The sequence below is a fragment of the Pantherophis guttatus genome, chromosome 2 (assembly GCF_059756535.1).
Source record: "Pantherophis guttatus breed Tessera chromosome 2, ASM5975653v1, whole genome shotgun sequence".
Taxonomy (NCBI): Eukaryota; Metazoa; Chordata; class Lepidosauria; order Squamata; family Colubridae; genus Pantherophis; species Pantherophis guttatus.
In genome coordinates this window covers 170,034,099-170,057,563 of record NC_142064.1, presented here as the reverse complement: position 1 = coordinate 170,057,563, position 23,465 = coordinate 170,034,099, and the positions used below count along the sequence as shown (strand labels likewise).

Below are 23,465 nucleotides of genomic sequence, written 5' to 3'. Positions count from 1 at the left end.
GGGGTAGGTCATTCCAGAGGGCAGGTGCCACCACAGAGAAGGCTCTCCCCCTCGGGATCGCCAGCCAACATTGTCTGGCCAATGGCACCCTGAAGAGGCCCTCTCTGTGCGAGCAAACTGGCCGGTGGGAGGCTATTGACGGCAGAAGGCGGTCTCATAGATACCCTGGCCCTAAGCCATGGAGCGCTTTAAAGGTGGTCACCAACACCTTGAAGCGCACCTGGAAGACCACCGGAAGCACAGGAGAGGTGTCACATGGGAGCTCCCATAATCCCCCGCGCAGCCGCATTCTGGACCAACTGGAGCCTCCGGGTGCACCCCAAGGGAGCCCCATGTAGAGAGCATTACAGTAGTTCAGGCGGTAAGTGATGAGTGCCTGAGTGACCGTGGGTAGGGAGTCCCGATCCAGAAAGGGATGCAACTGGTGTATCAGGTGGACCTGATAAAAAGCCCCCCTGGCCACGGCCGTCATATGCTCTTCTAAAGACAGCCATGCATCCAGGAGGACGCACTTACCTTTACTACCAGTTCGCAATGGGATCACGCATGTGCAGCTCGCCGATGACGGCATCCGGGGTGATAGGTGGGGCCTCCCGCCGGTTTTACTACCAGTTCTTGCGAACCGGTCCAAACCGGGGGCAACACACCACTGATTCTGAGGTAGTCCTAGACTATCAAAGAACTTGTTCAGTTGCTATCTTTCCTCTCTTTTTTAGATCTTTACTATTGGAGAATTGTGACATACTGAGTGTGATACTTCTTCCATCTCTATTTCTTTAAATATATACTGTATAGTTGCGGTAGTTTGCTGACTGCCTTTATCATCCCTCCCTGGGTTTTCATCTGTTCCTTATGACTATATACTGCTGAACAAATGAGCTAATACTTTGTAATAATATCAAAATCATCTTATGTGTATTGTATATGCAAATTTGTAAGCTTTTTTGCCATAGAAAATATCAATCCATGCTTTATTAGTGAAAGTATTTCAGTCTAGCAGATCTTTTTCTCCTAATTAACCTGCATTACACAGTATTTTTGACTGACAAATTATGAATGAATGCCCAATTCCAAGGTGAAGACAGCATGATATTAAAAACAATAAACATGTTTTGCATGCTTCTCCAGTTTTTTGCCCCTCCAGATAACATTGCGATAACTCAGATCTTTCTTAAGATTCTTTCTTTCTAAGAAAGAGTCTTAAGCTCTTTAACTATAATGTCCTCACCTTGTATTTTTGTTATTTTCTGTTGGAAAATAACATTCTGTGATGTGGCTTGCACTTTAAAGTTGAGGGGAAAAAAATCCCTACTTACCTTTTTAGATGACTCCTTTCTTAAGATTTTAATGTTTAAAACATGAATCCTCAAACTGTGGATCAAGCACTTTTCTCCTGGGGACACAAGCAACGTACAGGACGATTGCATACTATAAAAAATGATTAGAATTATGCAAACTGGGAATGCTGCCAAAATTTGTTTCAAGTTTGCCCCTCACTTTGCCTCAACAAACACGCAATGAGTAGTTGCAAAGCTGAAGAAGTATTACACAGTATATACAGTAGATTAAACCTTAACAATTAAAAGTAAGTTTACATTTATTTCTTACCCAACCTAATCTTAATGAAACCATTAGTGTTAAACATGTTGCTGAATTCCTACACAGAATACCTGTATAATTTTAGGGAGTATGATGCTGCAAATCAGATGACCCTCTGTTTTAAGGTGTTGTGCAGCATTAACCTTGATTGTGATTTTTAATATTGCTGAAGCTGTTGAATCCTTCAAAAAACCATTAAGAAAAACTTAAGAGTTTCCCATAATAAACTGGGGAGACCTGTATGAAAATAAGGCTTGGTTGATTGTAATTACTTTTGTCCTTGGTGTGAGGTGTTAAAAGAAGAAAAGAATATTGTGTTTAGAGGTCTTGGACGCAGATGGCTCAATAAATCTCAAGAAAACTAGAAGTTCAAATCCTCACAGTAGTCAACACTCTTTCAAAACTGGGCATTGGTTAGGCATCATCAAGCTTTCTACAGTCAACTAGTATACTTACTGAAGTAATCCATATCCACGATATGATTTGGCTCATCTTTCATCCAAAATTGGATGAAAGATGATTTTACTCATCTTTCATCCAAAATTAATAGCTACTTGCCCAGTTCTCATTGCCCAGAATGGTCCTATATTCAATAGAGCCCCATAACATTATTTTTACTCCATAAACATCTATAACTTCAGGGTGCTACTTGTAGCCTACCTACCTATCCTTTAGGCCTCCAAGGCCTATCTCCAAGATTGCTACTTTCTGCTGTCAGATGCTCCTCATCTTCACAATCCTCTATTCTCTTTGTTTTTTGTGTTCTGTCCCTGGGCTCTGCCCCACTTTCAGTCAGATATAGCAGAGAATGAAGACTGTCTTTAAAAGCATTCTTCATTCTTTCAGCCTTCTTCATCTGCTTCATCAACTGATACTCAGGTCATCAACAAGTCACCTTCAGAAAAGTTCCATTTCTAAAATGAACACATTTTAATCAGCTGATTAAGCAAACCACGGCAATGTCAATTACATTATCACGAGTAGCATTTTTCCTCAGTGATCTCAACCTTGATGACATTAAGATGTATGTACGTCAACTCCCAGAATTCCCCAGCCAGCATGGCCAAGAAAACTGCAAGGACTAGTCCAGGCAGACATCAGATGCCAAAAACTGACTCAGAGGCACCAAACAACAACAAAAACCCTTACCTATAAGTGTGAATATGGGAATGACTTGAAATACTGCTGCCACCATTTCATTGTAGCTTATGAGAACCTTTTTGGGTGCTGCTGTTTTGAATATACTCTATATGACTGTTGTAAGCTAGGATCTTACTAGTAGTATTTTGTAATTGATTCCTATGTGGCAAAAAAAAGGGGGGCGGGGAATCTGTTCCTGTGAGGTTATCCTGTAATACAAGAGGTTATTTTTAGCCTTCCTGAACTTAGCAGGCAGGCAAGCTATTTGTGCTTCAAAGGGTCAGGCTTGAATCAAGATAAATTGGTTTGCAAATGCCAGGAGCGTAAGTGAGGTTTTCTTGTCAGTCCTCAATTGGTGGAAAGATGTAGTTAGGGTGGAGCCTATAAGGGATATAAGAACTGCAAAGAAAATTTAAATTTCAGGTTTACTATCTGCTTTCCCTTTTAGAATGAAACCTAGGCATACAAAGCAGTACAGCTTTCTACCAGTCCAATACAGATTATTTCTAAAACCTGAAAGCAGTGGTGGAATAGGCTGTAAGAGGCAATGTGATTTTAGCATAAATGAATGCTTTTAAATTGCAGTAGAATATGTTGGGGTATAAGTGAAATATTTTGATAGGGTTGACTTTAGCAAAATCCTCACTTTCTGCTTGTTTCATGGTTCCAAGAGACCCCTACTGTTTTTTGAATGTGGGAACAGACAATCATATTTTCCACCTACTCCCAACCCATCATAAATGCCTTTCCCCCCCCCCCCCCAAATTGCCCAAATTTAGCCCAATATTGTTGTGTCAAATCTCTCTAATGCTTATCTTTTTTTTTTAATTTGATTTATATGCCGCCCTTCTCCGGAGACTCAGGGCGGCTTACAATGCATTAAGCAATAGCCTTCATACTTTTGTATATTTATACAAAGTCAGCTTATTGCCCCCACAAACTGGGTCCTCATTTAACCTACCTTAGAAAGGATGGAAGGCTGAGTCAACCTTGAGCCTGGTAAGATTCAAACTTGCAGTAATTGCAGGCAGCTGTGTTAATAACAGGGTGCTTTAAACCAATGTACTACCAAGGCTCTACATCTTTCAAATGTATATTCTGACACACAGTACCTAAACCAAGACACACCACACAGCCAACCAACCCACAAAAACTAACCTTACGATATACAAAAGGGGTGTTAGAAATGACAGCCAGAATCCTCCAACACCTAGGAATAGCAATTAGCCCACAAACCCACAGCCACACTCTGCCAGGAATTATCCAGAACCAAAGACAAGATACAGAAGGATAAAAGAAACACTGTAATCTACAAAATCAACTGTAACCATTGCAACCAATTCTACGTGGGACAAACATCATGTCAATGAAAAACCAGGATCCACGAACACCAGCTGGCAGTCAAACGCCACAATCTAAAATCCTTAATATCTACTCACACTGACACCAAACAGTACCAGTTCAATTGGAGCAACACAAAAATCATTGACCATACTACCACTCGCCATGTTCGGGAGTTCATCAAAGCCTGCACTCCACAAGCAATTCCATCAACAGACACATTGACCTACAACCAGCCTATGAACCCCTCAGAATTGAAATCAACCACACAGCCAACCAGATACGGCACCGACCCTCAACTAACCCACACAACCCCCCCAGTTCACCTCCCAATGACCCTGACCTGATGTAACCTCCCTATCACAAGACGTATCACAAGATTCACTGATGACTCACACCTGTCCCATCATAAGACCTTCACTTGACACACCAACACCTAAACAGCAGAACATTGACACTGACAACCCCTAAATTCCACTGAAGATGTTACCTAACCTGATAATGAAACATTCAGAAACCAACCCACAAGCTCAGAGAACGAACCTTCACCCTCATCCAGCTATAGATATTCAGCACTATTGCATTATATTATGATAATAATGATGATGATTCTGCAATAGATATTCTCAGAGTTCCTCTTTCCCACCTACATGCTATTAAATAGATAATTTCCTGACTCTTTCATAGCAGTAACTGAAACTTTTCTTTCTTTCTTTCTTTCTTTCTTTCTTTTTTTTTTGTAGCTTAAGAAAGTCATGTCACCTAGATACGTATTGATGATAGGTCCATCTGTCTAAGCAAAAAGGCCCTCAAACCAAGCATTCTGCTAACCTGCTGGACTTTCCACCTCTCAAAAAAGTGGGAAGTCTCGGGAAGCTATGCACTCTGCTTGGCAGCCTCTGCTTTTTATCTGCTTTGTCTTGCTTATTGATCAGACATGTTTGGGATGCAATCGATTGAATTCTCTGTGTTCCAAATAGCCTCTGACATTACAGATCCCATCAGACTCCTAGGGGAGGGAATGTTAGGACTCTCCATTATAAAAATAATCATACGGGGTGAATGATTTCATTGTTTTTCACTATATGAGTAAGAATTGTAAGGAACATTCAAACATGCAGGCTTCACACAGTCCAGAAGAGACTTTAATGCTTAGAAATAGTATTTGGAATTATCCCATTTGAGAATTTCTATAGCTCTGAATTCTTAAGACGTTTGGTTGGGTTAGGAAACTGCAGAGATGAACCTGACAAGGGTGACTTCAGTAAGAAGAGAAGAGGTTGAAAAGCATTTAGCTGAGCTGTGAGGCTGGCAAGCATCTGTCCAGATGGCTGCATTTCTTTAAAAGAATGAGCTTGCAAATGCAAAACAAGAATGGGTCTGAAGACACAGTCTGGCAGTGATTTATTGTTTCTCTGGGCTAAACAAGAAGCCTTAATTGAAAAACATGAGAGGTGACAGTATGTGAGCAGATCTGGGAGATGGAATTTCATGAAATATCCTGCCTTTGGGACAGTCCTATTGCCAGGTTTCGTTAATGGATTATGGAGCCTAAATCTGTGCGGAAGGAATGATCCACCTTGAAATTGGGGTACCGATCAAGTTGGCTAGTCCAGAAAGCTTAGGTCTAGTGATCAGGAATAGTAAATCTTAGTGTATTGGTTGTTAGCGTTACCCTGCTGGAGGGGATAGTTAAGACCATTTAGGCAAATATTTGTTTTAGGGAAAGACACTTATACAATATTTGTATTTGTATAAATGTATGATTGGTTGGTCCTGATGTTTCTGTGGAATGTTCTGGAAACTGACAGAATCAATATACTGCATCATAAACTGTTGTTTTATAGTCCCAATTGCAGCCATGTGACGTTACTTAGCTCAACTTTCCTGGGCTTGGAAACTGAACAAGATGGTATCTAGTTAGAATTTACATGGGATAGTACCAGGAAATCCTAAAATTATAACACAGAGAGAAGATTAAAAAAAAAAAAACTTGAAGAGGGCAATGTATGTATTGTTGGTAAAACTTTTTTGTTGTTTTAATATTTTATTTTATTAAACCAACTTATATTTAAATATTAAACCAACTTAAACCAACCACCTGTCTCACAAACGAGCAACAGAGCTAAAACAGTTAATAAATACATTAAATGTATTTATTAAAAACAAAGCCAAAGCAAACAAAAATAGCAGAACCATCTCACTAGTTCACCCATCCCTTGGGGTCCTCAGGCCTTCTGATATAACGAGGTCTTGAGGGACCTCCAGAAACTTTAGAAGTGATGAGGCCAACCTCATCATACAGGGGAGAAGATTCCACAGTGCACACACCACAGCAGAAAAAGCCCACTGCTTAGAGCCCACTAAACCCATAATATGTCTTTGTTGCTGGATCTGATAGTACAGGTAGATAAAATTGAGAAAAGGTGGTCCCTCAAGTAAGTCCTATGCCAATGAAGGACTTTAAAGATCAAAACCAATACCTTGAACTGGACCCAGAAACCAATGCAGTTCATGAAGCAGAGGTGTCATATGTGTTCTACCAGAAACATGCACAGCTGCTCATACCATTACATTTTACACCAAAATTTGTAGTAGAAGTTTCCAGATACTGAAGTTGTAGTTTCCAGGCACTCTTTGAGAGTATCTGGTCCCATATACAGTGTATTGCAATAGTCTAAGTAGGAGATGACCAGGGCATGAGTGACTATGAGTGGCTCCTCCTCATCTAGGAATGGGTGCAACTGGTGTGCCAGACAGAGTTATGCAAAAACCCTCCTAGCCACGACTGCCACCTGTTTTTTGAGCAGGAGTTGTGAGTTCAGAAGGATCCTCAGATTATACACAATGTCTGCTTGGGATACTGTGACCTCATCCAGTACTAAAGATAGGACTTAAAACCCAAAGCCACTCCATTTTGCCAGCGTTCAGCTGAAGTCTGTTGCTTTCCACCCAGATCCTCATAGCCTCCAAGCACCAGGATAAGAGATAGCATCACAGGAGCAGAGATGTCTAATTGATAATAGCATATCTGAGGATACATCACCCCATGTCAATGGATGAGCTCATCCACTGATATGTAGATGTTCAATAGAAAAGAAGAAAGCACAAACCCCTGTGGAATCCCACGAAGTAGGGGCTGAGGGCAGGATCTCTCTTCTCCAATCACCATTTACTGGAATTGATCCTGGAGAAAGACAGTGAACAAGCACAACACTGTGCTACCTACCCTTAGTCCTTTGGGTTGATCCAGAAGGATACCACAGTCAATATCAAAAGCTGCTGAGAGATCAAATAAGATATGGATGGATGCAGCTGTCAGCCATAGAAACCAAGAATAACACGAGTAATAGCTCAGAGTACTTTTTAAATATTGTCTATAATAGCCAGAATCTTGCCACACTAAAGTATATTCTGCATGACTGTCTGATAAATGCTGTGAAAAATTAGGGAGGATCTTTTCTGTATCTCTTTCTGCATAGCAACAATTCAAGACTGATATGTCTCTTTGCTCCTCCCTCTTGTAACTCATTGCTAGATTCCTTCATATCAACAGAAAGATGTTGGCTTCCTGATCCCAATGGCAATCAGAGTTATTACCAATTGGAAGTATTAAGTTGTATCACCATTGGATGTACAAACATATGTGACAGATCCTACTGAACAAAGCAAGTTCCACTTTCCAATGGAGAATTGTATATCTTTCAGCTGTTTCTCTAATAGGTGGTGCCCCAATTTGGGCCAACATAAATAAGCTCCTTTGTAGAGCATATAAAAATATATCTAGAGATAGTCCAGAAAGGAGGAGCAGTTGGGCTAAAAAAAAAAAAAAGTGGGGGATGTTAGCTCTGTCATTTTGGATATCTACATCCTAAATCCTCTGCCTCGGTTCAGCCAGAGCTTATCAAGTCCAAAACAGATAGTGCTGACAAGGTGAGACCACAGTATGCCAAATCATTAATTGAGAATAAAGAGATTATGCTAAAGTTTACACCTCTGAATATAATTGGACTTCTAAGACTGACCCTCTTATTCAGAATTAGAGTGAGTAATGATGGATTGGAGAAAGTATGTTCAGATTCCAAACTTGTTTACAAACTAATTGGCTGGTCTATTGCCAGGTCATATTTTCCACTTTTTTTCCTTATTCCATCAGAAAAATGGATATAACATTTTCTGTGAAAAGAAAGTAATGCATAGGGGTGACAAGCAGTAACTTTTAACATTATAAGAAAGATCTCATTATCTGATTTATCTATGTTAATAAATTGATCTATTCAATGCAGGCTGTTTTTGTGCTGTTGATATAGCACATGACCTTGTGATGTTTTTTTGGAAAGTTTCATTGCACTGAAGCCAGATTGAAGCATTTGTACATGTTTTCCTTTTTTTTCAGGTTGCCCACAGAGTCTCCCATCTTCTCCTAATTCTGCTGAACCAGAGGGACAGCGTTTGGTTCATAATGGAGCCATGTCATCAGAGTTCCTGCACCATGGTGGAGGTGGCAGAATCCTGCTCCTTGTCTGTAATTTAGCTGGAACAGGGCAACAGGCTGTGAGGTAAACCCTTGTAGACAGGAGGGCTCTTTCTGCAACAGGGTCTTTCAAAAACAGGCACTTGACCTATTTTCCTGCAATCAGGGAAAGGAATCAAATGGACTTGCAGGTCCTAGGCAAAAAGCTGTACTATATTCCTCCCAGTCATTTATTAACCAGATAACATCTTACAGCTAAGCTTGAGTACTTATTATTTTATGGACGTGTCCGTAGATTTTTCAAGCCATCCAAATGGAAATGGGGTTGTCATTGATGTCTTTCATGTTAGTGTTTAACTTCTCAGTCTAGCCTACAATGCTAGTGTTCCTTGGAGGTACCAGATAAATTTGGTCAGATATTGCAGCTTAACTGAGATACCCATTTATTGTTCTTATAAACTATTTAGATTTTCCTGAGCAAGATTAACATATTTCAAAGTCAGGTGCTCTCCAAAACAATATGAAATGCAGAAAAAAAAGCAAGCGAGACTGTTACATCCATATGCTAAAAAAAGAGTTCTGTGCAGATGGCTCTACTTACCAGAAGACCGATACTAGTCATGCAATATGAAGGGGGAAAAAATCCAATTATTGGTTGTAAGGTTGACACCTCTGCTGCCCAAGAGGTCTTGAGTTATTTCAACAATAAAATACAAAATTACAAAAAAGCCACATGGATAAACAATATAAAGTTATCAAAAATACAATTGCAGACAACGGGTCCCTTAAGTCAGATGGCATTCCACTTGCTACTGAGGATTATCTGAGGATCTTTCACAGTACTAATTTATTTTTAATTTAAAGGCAGTACTTGAGTACCGTGGAGTTGGTGAACAAATAATATTGGTTAGGCTTTGTAGACAACTGCTTAGTATGATGGTTATGCAAGTTTATGTTCCAACCAATGATGCCAAAGAAGAGGAGGTTGATATGTCTTATGATCAAGTTTAGTGTGTAAGAGACCATGCAAATAACAGAGTGGAATGTCAAAGTTTAAAACAGTAAGGAGGAAACTGTAGTTGATTGTATGGCCTAGAAACAGAAATGAAGCATGAGAATGATATATCAGTTTTTGCCAGTTCAATGATTTTTTTCATCCTAATATGTTGTTCAAACAACCAAAACAAACCTATATATATGGACTTCACCAAATGGAGTACAGTATACGTAGTTCAAATGGACCGTATTATTGGTACAATGAAGTGGGATAGCTCATTTATAACGGTAAAGATATGAGCTTTACTGTAGAACATGTGAGCTGACTGTAGAACAGATCTAGAATTACTGGTGTGCAAATTCTAAATAAAACTAGAAGAACAAGACTTATTGTCTTGTTATATATTGCTTAGCATATTGTAAGCCGCCCTGAGTCTCTGGAGAAGGGCGGCATATAAATCAAAATTAAAAAAAAAAAAAGACAGCCAGGTTCCACAACATATTCTTGCTCATATGCTTACCATTTTCAACATCAGGAATCACTGAAGTCCCATACTCATTGATAGGGAACCAGAAGAATAGTGGAATGAAATCAAAAGATTTGTTAAGGATAAGCATGAAAACAAACTGCCAAATTCCAAGAAACAGAAGAAAGCAAACTGAATGTCAGAATAAATGGTAGAAATTGCCAAGAAGACACGCCAAAGCCAAGAAAGACAAGTCTCAGAAAGAAATGTCAAGAAATTCAGAGAGCTGTTTGAAGAGACAAGAAGCAGTATTGCAACAAACAAAAAAAAAATGCAAAGGCACTGAAACATGGAAAAACAAGGAAAACCTTCCAAAAGATTTCTAAACTCAGAAGGAGGCCCAACCTCACACAGCTATGCTATAAAGGATGCCAGTAGACAATAGATATTCAAGAAAAACAAAAAAAAGGTAGAATAAGTATACTAAAATTCTGAACAGTAGAAATGTCAGCTTCCAAGATACCTTTGAAAATATTTTCTATTTACAAAAATTTCTAGTTCCTTAAAAATGAAGTTAAATCAGAATTCTAGTCATGACCATGTTAGAAGACTATAGGAATTGGTGGAAAAATCTGCAGAAATATCTCCAGTAGAATGAATAAGGATTCTCTCTAAACTGTATTAGCAAGTCAGGAGAGTGACACAATGACAAAGATTGGGAAGATGTAGTCTATATATCAGCACAAACGAAAGGAGACTTAACACAGTGCACAAAGTAATGACAACAGGTGTGGCCGCCTACCTTAGAATTGACAATTAAGATAGTGAAGTGATAGCTCTGCCTTGTAGAATCAATACCAACAGTAACGGAATCAGCAGTCAAGAAGCACACAGATTAGCACTTGGCAGAGTAACAGTAAAGGTCTTGAAAAAGTATGTCGGATACTGTGATGTGTTTATACCTACAAAAATCAGAATTGTGCAAGCAGCGCTCTCCCTATGAAATTCTATGAACGCAAAAGTTGAACTTTGAAGAGATAGGATAGAAAGAATATTGGCACTTTTGAACTTTACTATTGGAAAAGACCCCCGAGTATATACTACGGATAACCAAGAAAACAAATTTGTATAACAAAGTTCTCATTCGAGAGAAACACAAATGGCACATGTCATATTATCGTATTTTGGACATCTTTTGTGAAAGATGTCATCTTTTTTCATTATTCTATATAGCTGGGAAAGATGGAAGGAAAGAAAACAGAAAGGATGATACCAACAAAGATAATTGGGGAGTCTGTGGGTACATTGCTGGAAGATCTGAAAAGCCAGGTCATGGACACATTATCTTGGATAAAATCTTAATGTTTTTGCTATGAGTTGACAATGACTTGAAAACATGAAATCAATGGCTGCCACTTCTTATGCAATCATTTGTAGTGTTTGTGAAAGAACCTCTTTTCATCTCTCTCACTGGGGGTCAATGACAACTCACCGTGGCCAACTCACCACAGGACAACTCACTGCAGGACCAGAGTTACACAAATATCAAAGGAATGATGGCACAGAATCATTAAAGAAAGGACACAAACGAAGGGACAGAATGAAATGTGAATGGCAAAAATTAAAATGTTTTTTTTTTATTTATTTTAAATAATTAAGTAAAATTGTTAAACTGGTCCACAGTGGTGGTGAGTTGGCCCTGACAAGTTGTCATGTGGCAAGTTGTCCCATTCCGCTCACGGGTGTGGTAGTTATTATGTAGGACAAAAACCAGGTCCCCCTTATTGTCCCCAAAGCTGACGGAAGTGCACTAACCACATTGGAAGAAGACTCTGCAGCAGAGGGAAAGACCTTCATGCTGAAAGGTAGCTTACTTGTTTCCCTCAGGATCCCAGATCTGCAGGGTTGCTGATTAGCAGCCAGATAAGCAGCAGCTGGGCTTGTTAAGCACAGTTTCCTTTGTGTTATTTGGCACAACACCTGGATTTTGTAATGTTAATGTTAAGGTCTGATAAAGCAAGTGTAGCATTAAGTTAATAGACTCAGCTTGAGGCAATTGAGTTAGAACAGTAGTGGTGTTATTTCTGCCAAATCCCTGCTATGCAGCTGGCCTGGAGCAGGAATCCTGATGGTCTGGACTATGTTTTGCCCATTTGGGTTATGTGTGTTTCCCCCCCCCCTTCCTTTCAGAAACACTTTTTTCCCTCTTGCTGAAAATGAGGAACCACACTCAGTAGCATGGTTATGAGTTGCTCATGGGAGGGAAATTGAATGCCAAAGCACTGTAGGCGGATAATGAATTCACTGTGCACATCCCAAATGTCATTAAGTAAGTCTCTGCATATTTGCAGTGCCTAATAAACTATCATCGGCTGGAAACAGCTTGTGAGATGCTGAGCTTTATGGCTGATAAATTTGTCTAGCAATATTTCCGTATTATGCAGGCAAGCTCAGCCCATCTTCTCCATTCTTTTTCATGGGCAAGAAGACCCATTTTTAAACATTTGGTCCTTTCTGTTCTATTTTTTTTTTTTTTTTTTTTTGTCAAAGGGGTAGTGCAGCCCAACATGTAGAATAGACAGAAAATTCATAGTTTTATAGTGATAGCAGCCAGTACCAAATATATATACATATACATATACATATACATATACATATACATACATACATACATACATACATACACATATACATATACATACATACATACATACATACATACATACATACATACATATATATGTTTTCTGAGGTTTTCGCGGGTGTTTGTATGTAGGTCTTTGGTTATTCGGGTTTTCTCCCGCGTAAAATTGGAGGTTTCTTGGCGACGTTTCGACGAAGTCTCATTCGTCATCTTCAGGCTGGTGTTCTCGGCTTCGTGCTTCCAGGAGCAATTTGACCTATATATATATATTGTTGGTTTATTTATCAATTAGATGTTTATGCCATTCTGTAATTAAAGTTTTCTGGGCATTTCTTCTATATTGCAAAAGCAGGGGTGAAATCTAAATTTTTTTGCTACCGGTTCTGTGGGCAGGGCTTAATTAGCTGGTGGGGCTTGTTGGTAAGGTGATTGGGTGGGTGTGGCCAAGTCAATGTCACTTCTTTGCCCTTTTTTAACCTACAAAACACAACACAACACAACTGGCTCATCCACAATGTAAAAGTAGCTGTGCTAGACTCAAAATGGCCCCGCAACAAGCAGGAGCACTGCTGACAGCAGTTAAAACAACTTTCACTCTGGAAAAGTATTTACATTTAGAAATGCCATCAGTGGAGAGACAGTTATTTGTTAAGTTTAGATTCGAACTTCTAAATACCAACGTTAGATTCGGCTGTTATCAGAAAATCCCGTATGACAAAAGACTATGCATATGTGGGGTAAACGTCGTGGAGGACACGGCGCATATAATATTCGAATGTAGTCTCTATCAAGAAGTAAGAAAACAATATCTGTCCCCAATTATAAATAAATTTCCCCACTGGAATATAAGCCAAAAATTAGCATTTCTGTTGAGGGCTGACTTTCCTCCCCTGGTAAGAGCGATCACTCGATACCTTAAAAGAATGACGGCAATACGAGCCAGTTATATCAAAAAAATTTTTATCGATTGTAAGGAAGATGAGCTCAGTTAGAGAGGAGCTATCCTATTTGGGTTATCTAGTCTTGGCAACTTAGCTATTGAAATTTGATATTGTAAAATTTTAATGTCATCTATCATATATTTTTAGATTGCTATTTTTGTAACTGTTTTATCTTTTTCCCTTTTTCTTTTCTGTTTTGTTTGAAAAGGCCTTCGGGCTATTCAATAAACTATACTATACTAAAAAAAAAACAATTAAAAAAAAAAAAACAAGCAGGAGCCTCACACAGCCACAAAAAGCCCAAAAAACCAACTTTCACACTTTACACACACAAAATTCCACATACAGCTTTGTGAGATTTTGTGTGTTTGTGTAGTTAGAGTGAAACACTACAGCAACACACTAAAACTCAGAAAGCTGCACTAATATTATTTTATTTTATTTTATTTTATTTTATTTTTATTTTTATTTAAAAGCAGCTAAATTTAAAACTTCCTAAACTTTAAATGGCTAGGTCTAAAAAAAGAACAACTAAAAAAAACCCCAATTAACTTTTTTTTTTAAAGCTCCCAAAGGGGAAAGAAACTTACCCAATAGAACAGGGGTCTCCAACCTTGGCAACTTTAAGACTTGTGGACTTCAACTCCCAGAATTCCTCAGCCAGCTTTGCTGGGAGTTGAAGTCCAGAAGTCTAGGCAGGAAGGCACGCAGGCAGAAAGAGCTGCTCACCGATGAGCTTGACTGCAGGCAGGGAGATTCAGTTGCTTGCTGATGCATGGATTGCGATCGTCATGCGATCAGCATCTAAGGTAGGCAAGCTGGAGGCGGGGGGGGGGAGAGAAAAAGAAACTTTTTTTCTTTTACATGGCTCTGGCGATCCAAGCTGAGTTGCCTGATTAGCAGGCAACTCATCTGGGATCGTCAGAACTTGGCTGGTCAGAGCCATTTAAAAGGAAAAAAAGGCTTTGATGATCGCGGGGCTCAGCTGGGCATTGGGGGCGGGGGCAGGGATTTTTGCTACCGGTTCTCTGAACTGCCCGCCGCCATCGCTACCTACTCGCCCGAGCCGGTCCGAACCGGGAGCATTTCACCCCTGTGCAAAATGTCTGAGTTTAGGTCTTTAAAACGGGGAGTATTCTGTTTGTAAAGGAAGACCATTTACCTGGCTTCTTTAAATTGTTCTTAATTTTCTTTTAATGTCTGTGGAGTATTGTGAGTTGCACAAGCAAAGAGAGGGAACTTGAAGAGTTTCAGCCTGTCAGTTTTACTGTCAGGGACAGAGAATTGCGAGAATTAGGTTGCTACCATCACAGTCCTTAAGGCCCAGCTTCCAATAGTACCTGAAGCCCTTTTCAAAGGCAAGAGTCAAGCACTTCAAATCAAAAGGTGGAATTGTAGGCTCCCAAATCCCAAAGTAAAACATGTTTATCTCTAAAAGGAGAGGAAATGCTTTCAAAACAAAAAAAGCAAAATAGAGTAGGCATATAAAAACAGCACGAAACTACCTACTATTTTCTAGGCTTGAAATTGGAACATGGAATTGAGTTACATTTGCTTTTAATTATAGAATCAAGAGAAATTGATTCAACTCCATATGATTTTCTTTATGCCAAAGGAAAAAACACTCTGACAATGCAAATCTTGCCTTCTCCAAATGTTTACCACAGATGGGCTAGCTAAGCCTGGCTTTCTCTAAAAACAATTATCTTCTTGATTTTGAAATAAAAAAATATGATTTAGTTTTCTATTTGGGCAATGTTCACAGTCTGTAAGCAATCTCACCCCTAGACTAAATTTTTGAAACTCCTTCCCTGCTGCCTATCTTTCTTTTTCCCTAGAGTTTTTATATCATATCAATTTAGAAAACATTAAAAGAAATTTCTGATCAGATGCTAACTGAATTGTAAGATTTCCAGGTAATATATTTAAATCAAAAGGGATACATATTATCTGATGTATTCATGTTGTCCCTAGCTGTACCCATTTGTATACTTCAGAATTGAAATGTTTTCCATGCCTTTAAATTTATTTGGAAACATCAAAATATGAAGGTAATCCATATAAAAGACGTTTTCAGTGGGTTAAATCTCCCAAATAATACGATATTTGGAGCAGAAATCCAAATGACCACTAGGTGGCAATACAGAGACCTAGAAAAACTTAGTAGCAAAGCTCTTTGCTCCTGATACTGTCACTGGATTTTTGCAAGTCAGTTATGGTAGCCCTTAGTTATACATATTGCTTGGTTTTATAATGACACCCTTAATTGTATTTGTTTACTTATTTCCCCAAACTCTTATGCTTTTTAAAAAAAAAAAAAGAAATAATTTGCATTTATTAAGATCTGTTGAGATCTCTCCAAAACAATAGAAGGATGATTAATACAAAATTAATGTAGATAATGAAACCAAATTTCATTAAAGTTATTTACAGCATGTAGATTATACATAGATATGTGGGACATTTTAAATGGCTGGGTAGAAATTAGTGCTAATTTCATGTCTGAATAATGCTTGAGACTATTGAAAAGAAGAGATGGGATATGGGAAGAAGAGATTGTCCTTATTGTAATTTAAGAAGAGATGAAAAGTTATTAAAACTGTTTATATGTGTGATGAAGGTTGGAATGGAAGTCATTTCTTTATATACTGTATTTATTTTCCTTTGCTCTATATTTACTTTTCTTTTTTTTTTCTGTATATCTTTTTCTGTTCTGCACCTTTACTCTTTCTTTCTAATTTTGCATTAGTTTGTTAGTTTTTACTATTATAATTATAATCTTTAATAAAATTACCTGGGGGAAAAAAAACTATTTAAAACATAGCATTCAACAAAAGGTATGAATTATTACCTCACCCCACCCAAAAAGGAAGAGATGAAAGAGGCACAGATTTGTTAAGAATCCTTTCAGTTTTATGAGTAAAGATAATCTATAATCTGAAAGCCTAGGGACTTAAATTTGTGGAAGTTTCTTTATTTGTAAGTGCAGATTTGAAGCAATGATATCTTGTGGGATTTGCTTTGTCAGGAAGATGGCCCACGATGCACTCTCCAATTAATGCATCTTATTATGGTTATCGTATGCAAAAATAACCTCCTCGTTATATTTTTAGGTGTTTCTCTTGCCTTTTGCCTGTACCAGATTTTTTTTAGCTTTGTGGGTGGCCTAATAATAACTTAATTATTTTAGAATGTACTTTGAACTTCATGTTTTGAAAAACAAATGTTTTAATCATCAATATGTTCAGGGTTACATAAGAACAAAATTTCAGTTTTCAAGCTGGTATATGAGTAGTTTAATGATACAGTTCTCAGTATCATTAGCAGAGGGTGGGGGGAGCCCTTGTTTTGCTTGTAATTTTGATGCCTTTTGATGAATGTATCAATTTCAGCACTTGCTGTGTTGATACTGTTTTCAGTGGATAAGTATCATTTAGCATGGTTTGTCTTCATAGGTCAGGGGTCTCCAACCTTGGCAACTTTAAGCCTGATGGACTTCGACTCTCAGAATTCCCCAGCCAGCTTTGCTATAATTCTTTGCTATAATTCATATAATTCTGGGAGTTGAAGTCCGTGAGGCTTAAAGTTGCCAAGGTTGGAGACCCCTGCCATAGGTGAATGGAGGTTCAGGTCCTTGACTTACAATAATTTGTTTAGCAACCATTCAAAGTTACGGTGACGTTGAAAAAAGTGGCTTACCATTAGTCCTTAGTCTTATGCCCATTGCAGCATCCCCATGGTGACATGATCAAAATTTGAATGCTTGTCAACCAGCATGTATTCATGACAGATGAAGTGTCCCAGGGTCACCATTTGCAACCTTCCCAGCCAGCTTCTGGCAAGCAAAGTGAATTGGGGAAGCTGGTTCAACTTAGCAACGATTCCCTGATGAACAACTGCAGTGATTCACTTAACAACCGTGGCAAAAAAGGGTCATAAAATCAGGCACAGATCAATTAACACCTTGCTTAGCAACATAAATTCTGATTCCAATTGTGGTTGTAAGTCAAGGGCTACCTATAATTAAAGCTTCACTTTCTTGCAGATGTCTCTAGAACAAATGAAGCCCCTTATCGTGCATAATTAATGCTGTTTGGTTTTTTTTTTTTTTTTTTCAGATTTGGTCCTCCACTACTGATGCGAGAAGATAGAGCCATGTCATGGGAACAGCTGCAGCAATGTATCCTAGGCAAAATGCGCTATTTGATGAGAAGAGAGGCCCAAGTGCAGGTAAGTCTGTCCTGATATCTCAGTCAAATTGTGATTATAACAATTTACTAAGGAGAAGGGCACAAAAAACTATGTCTGAGTTCATAGGCAGGAGACGGCTCTTCATTCCTTTGTAAGTGCTTAAGCCAGAGCAAAACCTGTTTTGAGTTTTACAGTTTACACAGGCGTATTTCCTCAAAATCATTTGAATCCATGCCATTGATTTTTGTAGTAAACACTCTTAGAACCTCCAAAGTAGGTAAAGGTTTCGCCTTGTCCTTCCTTGTCCTGAGGAATGGCCTATGTTCACTCTTCGAAATTACAATGAAAAGAGTAATTATCATGCCAATGTTGCACTAGTGTTTGTGATCTTTTCTTAGGTGTCAGGATACGAGACCTACTTAATGAGATTTTATGAACTGTGGTCTGATACAGAAGCAGCAATAGAGAAAAGGAAAGGGAGGGGAGGGGAGAGCTGGGCAGGGTGGAACTGTTTTTCTTACTTTTGTAACTTAGAAACTTGTGATCGCTTCCTGAATTCACTTAGGGACAAATGAGTCATTTAAAATGTTATATTTTTCCTGCATGGCTCGAGCCTTCCAGAGTTGTTTTAAGTGGGTAGACTTTTAATTAAATTATAGCTGGTTAAATCATAATCATTTGTCGCAAGGGACCTAAAATTAATTTCCTGTGCAAAATGAAGATTGATAATCAAATCCAGATTCAGGATAGTCACTTTTAGATGCTTGCTGGTTTCTATTTCTTCTACGTGATTATTGCTCTTTAGCCTCTCGGTGGAGAAAGTGCTTCTTTTGAGTCTATTAATCCCCTCTGCTCTGCCATTTGAAACTTTTGGAAATAAAAAGTTCAGGAATAATGAAGGAGTTTCATGTACTAGTTTCATGTACTTAGTTGAACAAATATTCTCACAGGATCTATAATTATACCTTTCCATTCCTTTCCACGTTCATGCTGAATGTTTGATAGGAGATGATTCCTTTATAATGTGCAAATGAAGTAGCCTTATAGATAAGGAAATATATATTGCGGAGTCTCCTGTGAGTAGGTTACGGTGGCAAGTAAATACTTCATTTTCAGTTGAAAGTGATGCTTTGCAACCTGAACGTATCCATATGGCTGCTTTTAGTACAGGTAGCCCTTGCTTACTGACTGTCTTGTTTAGTGATCCTTTCTAGGTATGATGTTTTTTTCTTTTTAAAAAAACCCCAGCATTTACAACTGTCATAGCATCCTGTGGTTACATGATCACCATTCGGGCATTTCACAAGTGGCTTACAACAATCCAAGATAACAGAGAAAAAGGAAGTAAAATTGTAAATTGCAGTCACATAATGTTTTGATTAATGGCTGTGGCAATTCACTTAATGACCAAACGAAAAATAAGGTCATAAGCCTGTCATGATCACGTGATTTTCTGCAGTGCTTAGTGACTGATTTGCCAGACTAACTGTCCACTAAGCGAGGACGACCTATAAATTTTAGACAGGGGCTCTATTCATATTCTTGCAATTCCAAAGCTTCTCTTCCAATATGGTAGTCAAAGCCATGTGTAGTTCTGATGGGCAAGATTTGACACATTACAGTGTATTGCTGCATTTCAGTGCTGTTTTTCTCATTCTCGTGAATGGCAGCTGTTCATTTCAAAGGCAGAAGGTCAGTGAGGTATAAGCACTGGGGATTAAACCGATCCTGAAGTTGCTTAGGACTGAGTGTATTCACTTACCTTGTTTCCAGATAGTTTTGAAAGAACTTTTCAAGGATTTTGTTTGTGGATAACTGGATATGGGTTTGTTTGTGGTTTATTTTGCACTTTGCCTGAAAGCAGGTGCATTATATTGTGTTTTTGTTTTATTTATATTTCTGCGGCATAGGGATGTAATAAGAGCAAGAAAATAATACACTTTTTTTTTTATCATGTTGACCTCCAAAGCCTTCTGGGTGGTGACAAAATCTGTAGAAGCTACATTCATGTTAATTATGGCAAAACCTGTAGGAGCTATGCTCATGTTAATTACACTTATAATCTTGGCCTCAAGTTGGCATAGCAAATGCAAAATTTCACTGTGCTTCCAATGAAGCCACTGGGCACTGCATCATATAGGGCTGATGCACAAAATAAAATACTGTGATTTTTGTTCTCAGCAGCTCTTCTGGGCCCAGGAAATCTCAGCATCCACAGTTTTTGTGGCAAGTTTAGAGATGCAATAATAAATTTAGGAATTCATTGCTACAAAGAGGTCACCTGTTGTCCTCTAATTTCTTTGTAGGAATCTAAAAAGTCATGGGTTGTCAGGGGTTACTCAGATATAAATGAAAATTATTTTTCCCATGCTCAAAGACAATAGATTTCTTCCTTTTTGCATATAAAGCTCAGTTCTGCATAAGGGCTCCAAAGCTAACCCTGATGTGATATACTTCAAAGTAAGGAGATGTATTATAGGCATAGAAAGGGATTTCTGGAACATTGTTTTCTTATTAAGACTTTTGAAAGTTCAGTAACTTCAGGATTGCTTTATAAATAAAAAAAATGAACAATGTGTAATGTCTTTTGTTCTTTCATCAACATATTTCGGAAGTTAAGAAAAACTCTATGGATGTATCCACATTGCTGCATTTCCAGTTGACCCATCAACTTCAATGACCAGTTGCCCATCATGAACTGTTTGGAAGAAAATAATGCCATTTCTTAAGTCAATTAGTGCATAGGACCACTTGATTCCGGGGGCAGTATTAAAACACGTCATTAGCACATTAGTATGCCATACAATTTGCTCAGTCTTACTGCCAAGATAAAAATGAAGTGACTCTATTTATTTCTCCTCTAGAGATTCCTACTTAGATAGACTCAAAAGCTATGCTTAAAATCATATTCACTGAATATTGTTGCATATGACAAGTCTGGTGTGCGCAAAACTCAGTGCACTGCTTCAAACCTAGATTGGATTGGGGCACGGTGAGCTGCTTCTTGCATGGAAGAGTTATTCTCTACTCTGCCAAGTATAGATAATTTGGAAAAGACTGTTGTGTGCCATGGATGATGCATTTGGGATACTTCATAGGATTTGAAGGAACATTAATATACAAAAATAGTTGTAGGAACAACATGGTGGTGAAATGGTTAAACAAGAACCAAAGAGATCCAGATTACTTTTAGCCATGTAATATCACTGGAAATAGAATAGAATAGAATAGAATAGAATAGAATAGAATAGAATAGAATAGAATAGAATAGAATAGAATAGAATAGAATAGAATAGAATTCTTTACTGGCCAAGTGTGATTGGACACACAAGGAATTTGTCTTGGTGCATACGCTCTCAGTGTACATAAAATAAAAGATACGTTCATCAAGAATCATAAGGTACAACACTTAATGATAGTCATAGGGAACAAATACGCACATTAGGAAACAGTCAATATAAACCGTGAGGATACCAGCAACAAGGTTACAGACATACAATCATAAGTGGGAGGAGATGGGTGATAAGAACGATGAGAAGATTAGTAGTAATGCAGATTTAGTAACTAATTTGACAGTGTTGAGGGAATTATTTGTTTAGCAGAGTGATGGTGTTTGGGAAAAAACTGTTCTTGTGTCTAGCTGTTCTGGTGTGCAGTGCTCTATAGCATCGTTTTGAGGGTAGGAGTTGAAACAGCTTATGTCCAGGTTGCGAGGGGTCTGTAAATATTTTCACAGCCCTCTTTTTGACTCGTGCAGTATACAGATCCTCAATGGAAGGCAGGCTGGTAATAATTGTTTTTTCTGCAGTTCTGCATATCTTTTGGCCAGTCATTTTTCTGCTCAGTCTGAATACCACACAAGATTGTTTTTTTGCATCTTGTCCTGGGGGGAGGAAATCAGAAAAGATTCCTACTCAGGCTCCAGAAAACTGTTTTGTAAGCCACACTGAATGAGGTGAATTAAATGACAGCTTCCAATATTTTTATTTGCTATTCTGCATGTGGCTTGTAGGAACAACTGTTCTGCATCGGCTAATATGGTATAAAGGACTCATAGAAAGTGGGGGGAGCACACTTTGTCCACAGGGGAGCTGCCCCATAGCTTCTGGAGATGAAATGCTGAGATGGAGACACTTAGCAGGACCACCTTGATCAAAAGAGTGCCATAACTTCTTCCTTGCTGTAGGCCAGGCAATAAGGATAGCCTGTGAAACCTAAATAAGTTGGCTTCCTATTTCCAGCTCTAAATGAGCTATTCGATTGCAGAACTTTGTTCAAACCACCAGGAAGGGAACAAGAAGGCCCCCCTACTGACTATATAGCCCTTTCTGTCAGAGGTCATCTTGAAATATAAAGTAAATTAAGCTCAGATTGCACTGCAGAAGTTGGGCTCAAGAACAGTATTTGCTTTTATTCTTATTTATTAGATCTATATCTCGCCTTTTTTCTACAGGAGCTCAAGGCAATGTATATGCTGCTTCACTCTGTTATTCTGTATCCTCTACCTATTTTCCCCACAACAATCCTGTATGGTAAATTGAGCTAATAGAGAGTGACAGCCTCCCAGTCACCCAGTGATCTGTGAACTTGAACCTGGGTCTCCCAGCTCCTAGCCCTACACCTGAATCTCTACATATCTCTGGTTGTCTACATTACTTTCTCCAACGCGCAGCTTGGAGAATCCAAAGCTTCGGGTAGTTCAGTAGTTGGGTAGCCTACACTGAGTGTGCTCCTTTAAGAGATTTCTCTTCAGACACGCCCACTTGCTCAACAGAGTCCCAGTTTAGTTCACTCAGTTGAGCCTGTGACACTGTCTGAAAATTTCTCTGCTTAACTACTAGAAACTATTCCTGAAGCTTTGGATTCTTCAATTCCAGCCCTTTTCCCTTTTACTAAATTTACTGGGGGTGAGTCTACCTGCTGATTCAGGCACGCTGTCAGGGATTTCTGCTCGAACTGAAGCCTGGCCTTTTTGCCTGCCCTATCTGACAGCCGCAAGCGTGTGTGGTTGCTTTCTCCGGCTTCCCACATTACGCCCTGACAGATCGGACTGCATTTAAATTGGCGGCTTGAGATTGACGCCCTGCGCTCAGCGGCGTCTCTCTCTCTCTCTCCTGGCGTCCGGATCACTTGTGAGTGATCGCACGCCATCACTCTCGGAAGGATCGTGTTGCTGCCCCCCCACGGACGCTTTCACAATTGAAGCCTTTCTCGAGCGCCGGAGCGTCCCTCGTCCTCCCCTTATCCGACGGAGCCCTCTCCGGCATTTAAGCAGCAGGGGGAAGGCTTCTGAGCCTTCGGCTGCCCCCTCCTGCATTATAGACTGCTTGGGGCTCAAAGGCGGCGGCGCTTGAACTGCTTCAAAGTGCGCGCCCTTTTTAGCCGCCTCAGCGCTGGGAGCTGTGCTTAGCGGCAGCTCGCGCTCCTTGGTTTTCCCCCCATAAGAAGTCTTCCTGACGGCCTTGGACTCTTGCCTGGCCAAATTCATCGCCCGCTCAAGGACAGTTCCGCGGGGGAACAGCCCTTCTGATCCTCACGGTCACCCTAGGCCTGCTACCCTGTTCGGCGCCATTTTAAGGGCCTGAAGGAGAAGAATTGCAACGGCTGTAAATTTCTGCCTGGCAACAGCCTCACGCATGCGCAGTTGGTCCCTGGAGGCAAATCTTCTATTC

General features: G+C 39.3%; 1 protein-coding gene across 1 annotated transcript in view; it reads left to right on the top strand.

Annotated features, from left to right (window-relative positions):
• Nucleotides 1-23,465, top strand: part of USP43 (ubiquitin specific peptidase 43) — a 120,305-nt gene that overhangs the window by 71,711 nt on the left and 25,129 nt on the right. The window contains exons 7-8 of the mRNA XM_034408103.3: nt 8,477-8,639; nt 17,721-17,832. Of these exons, the coding sequence (XP_034263994.2) occupies nt 8,477-8,639; nt 17,721-17,832 (275 nt within the window). The remainder of the gene's footprint in view (nt 1-8,476; nt 8,640-17,720; nt 17,833-23,465) is intronic.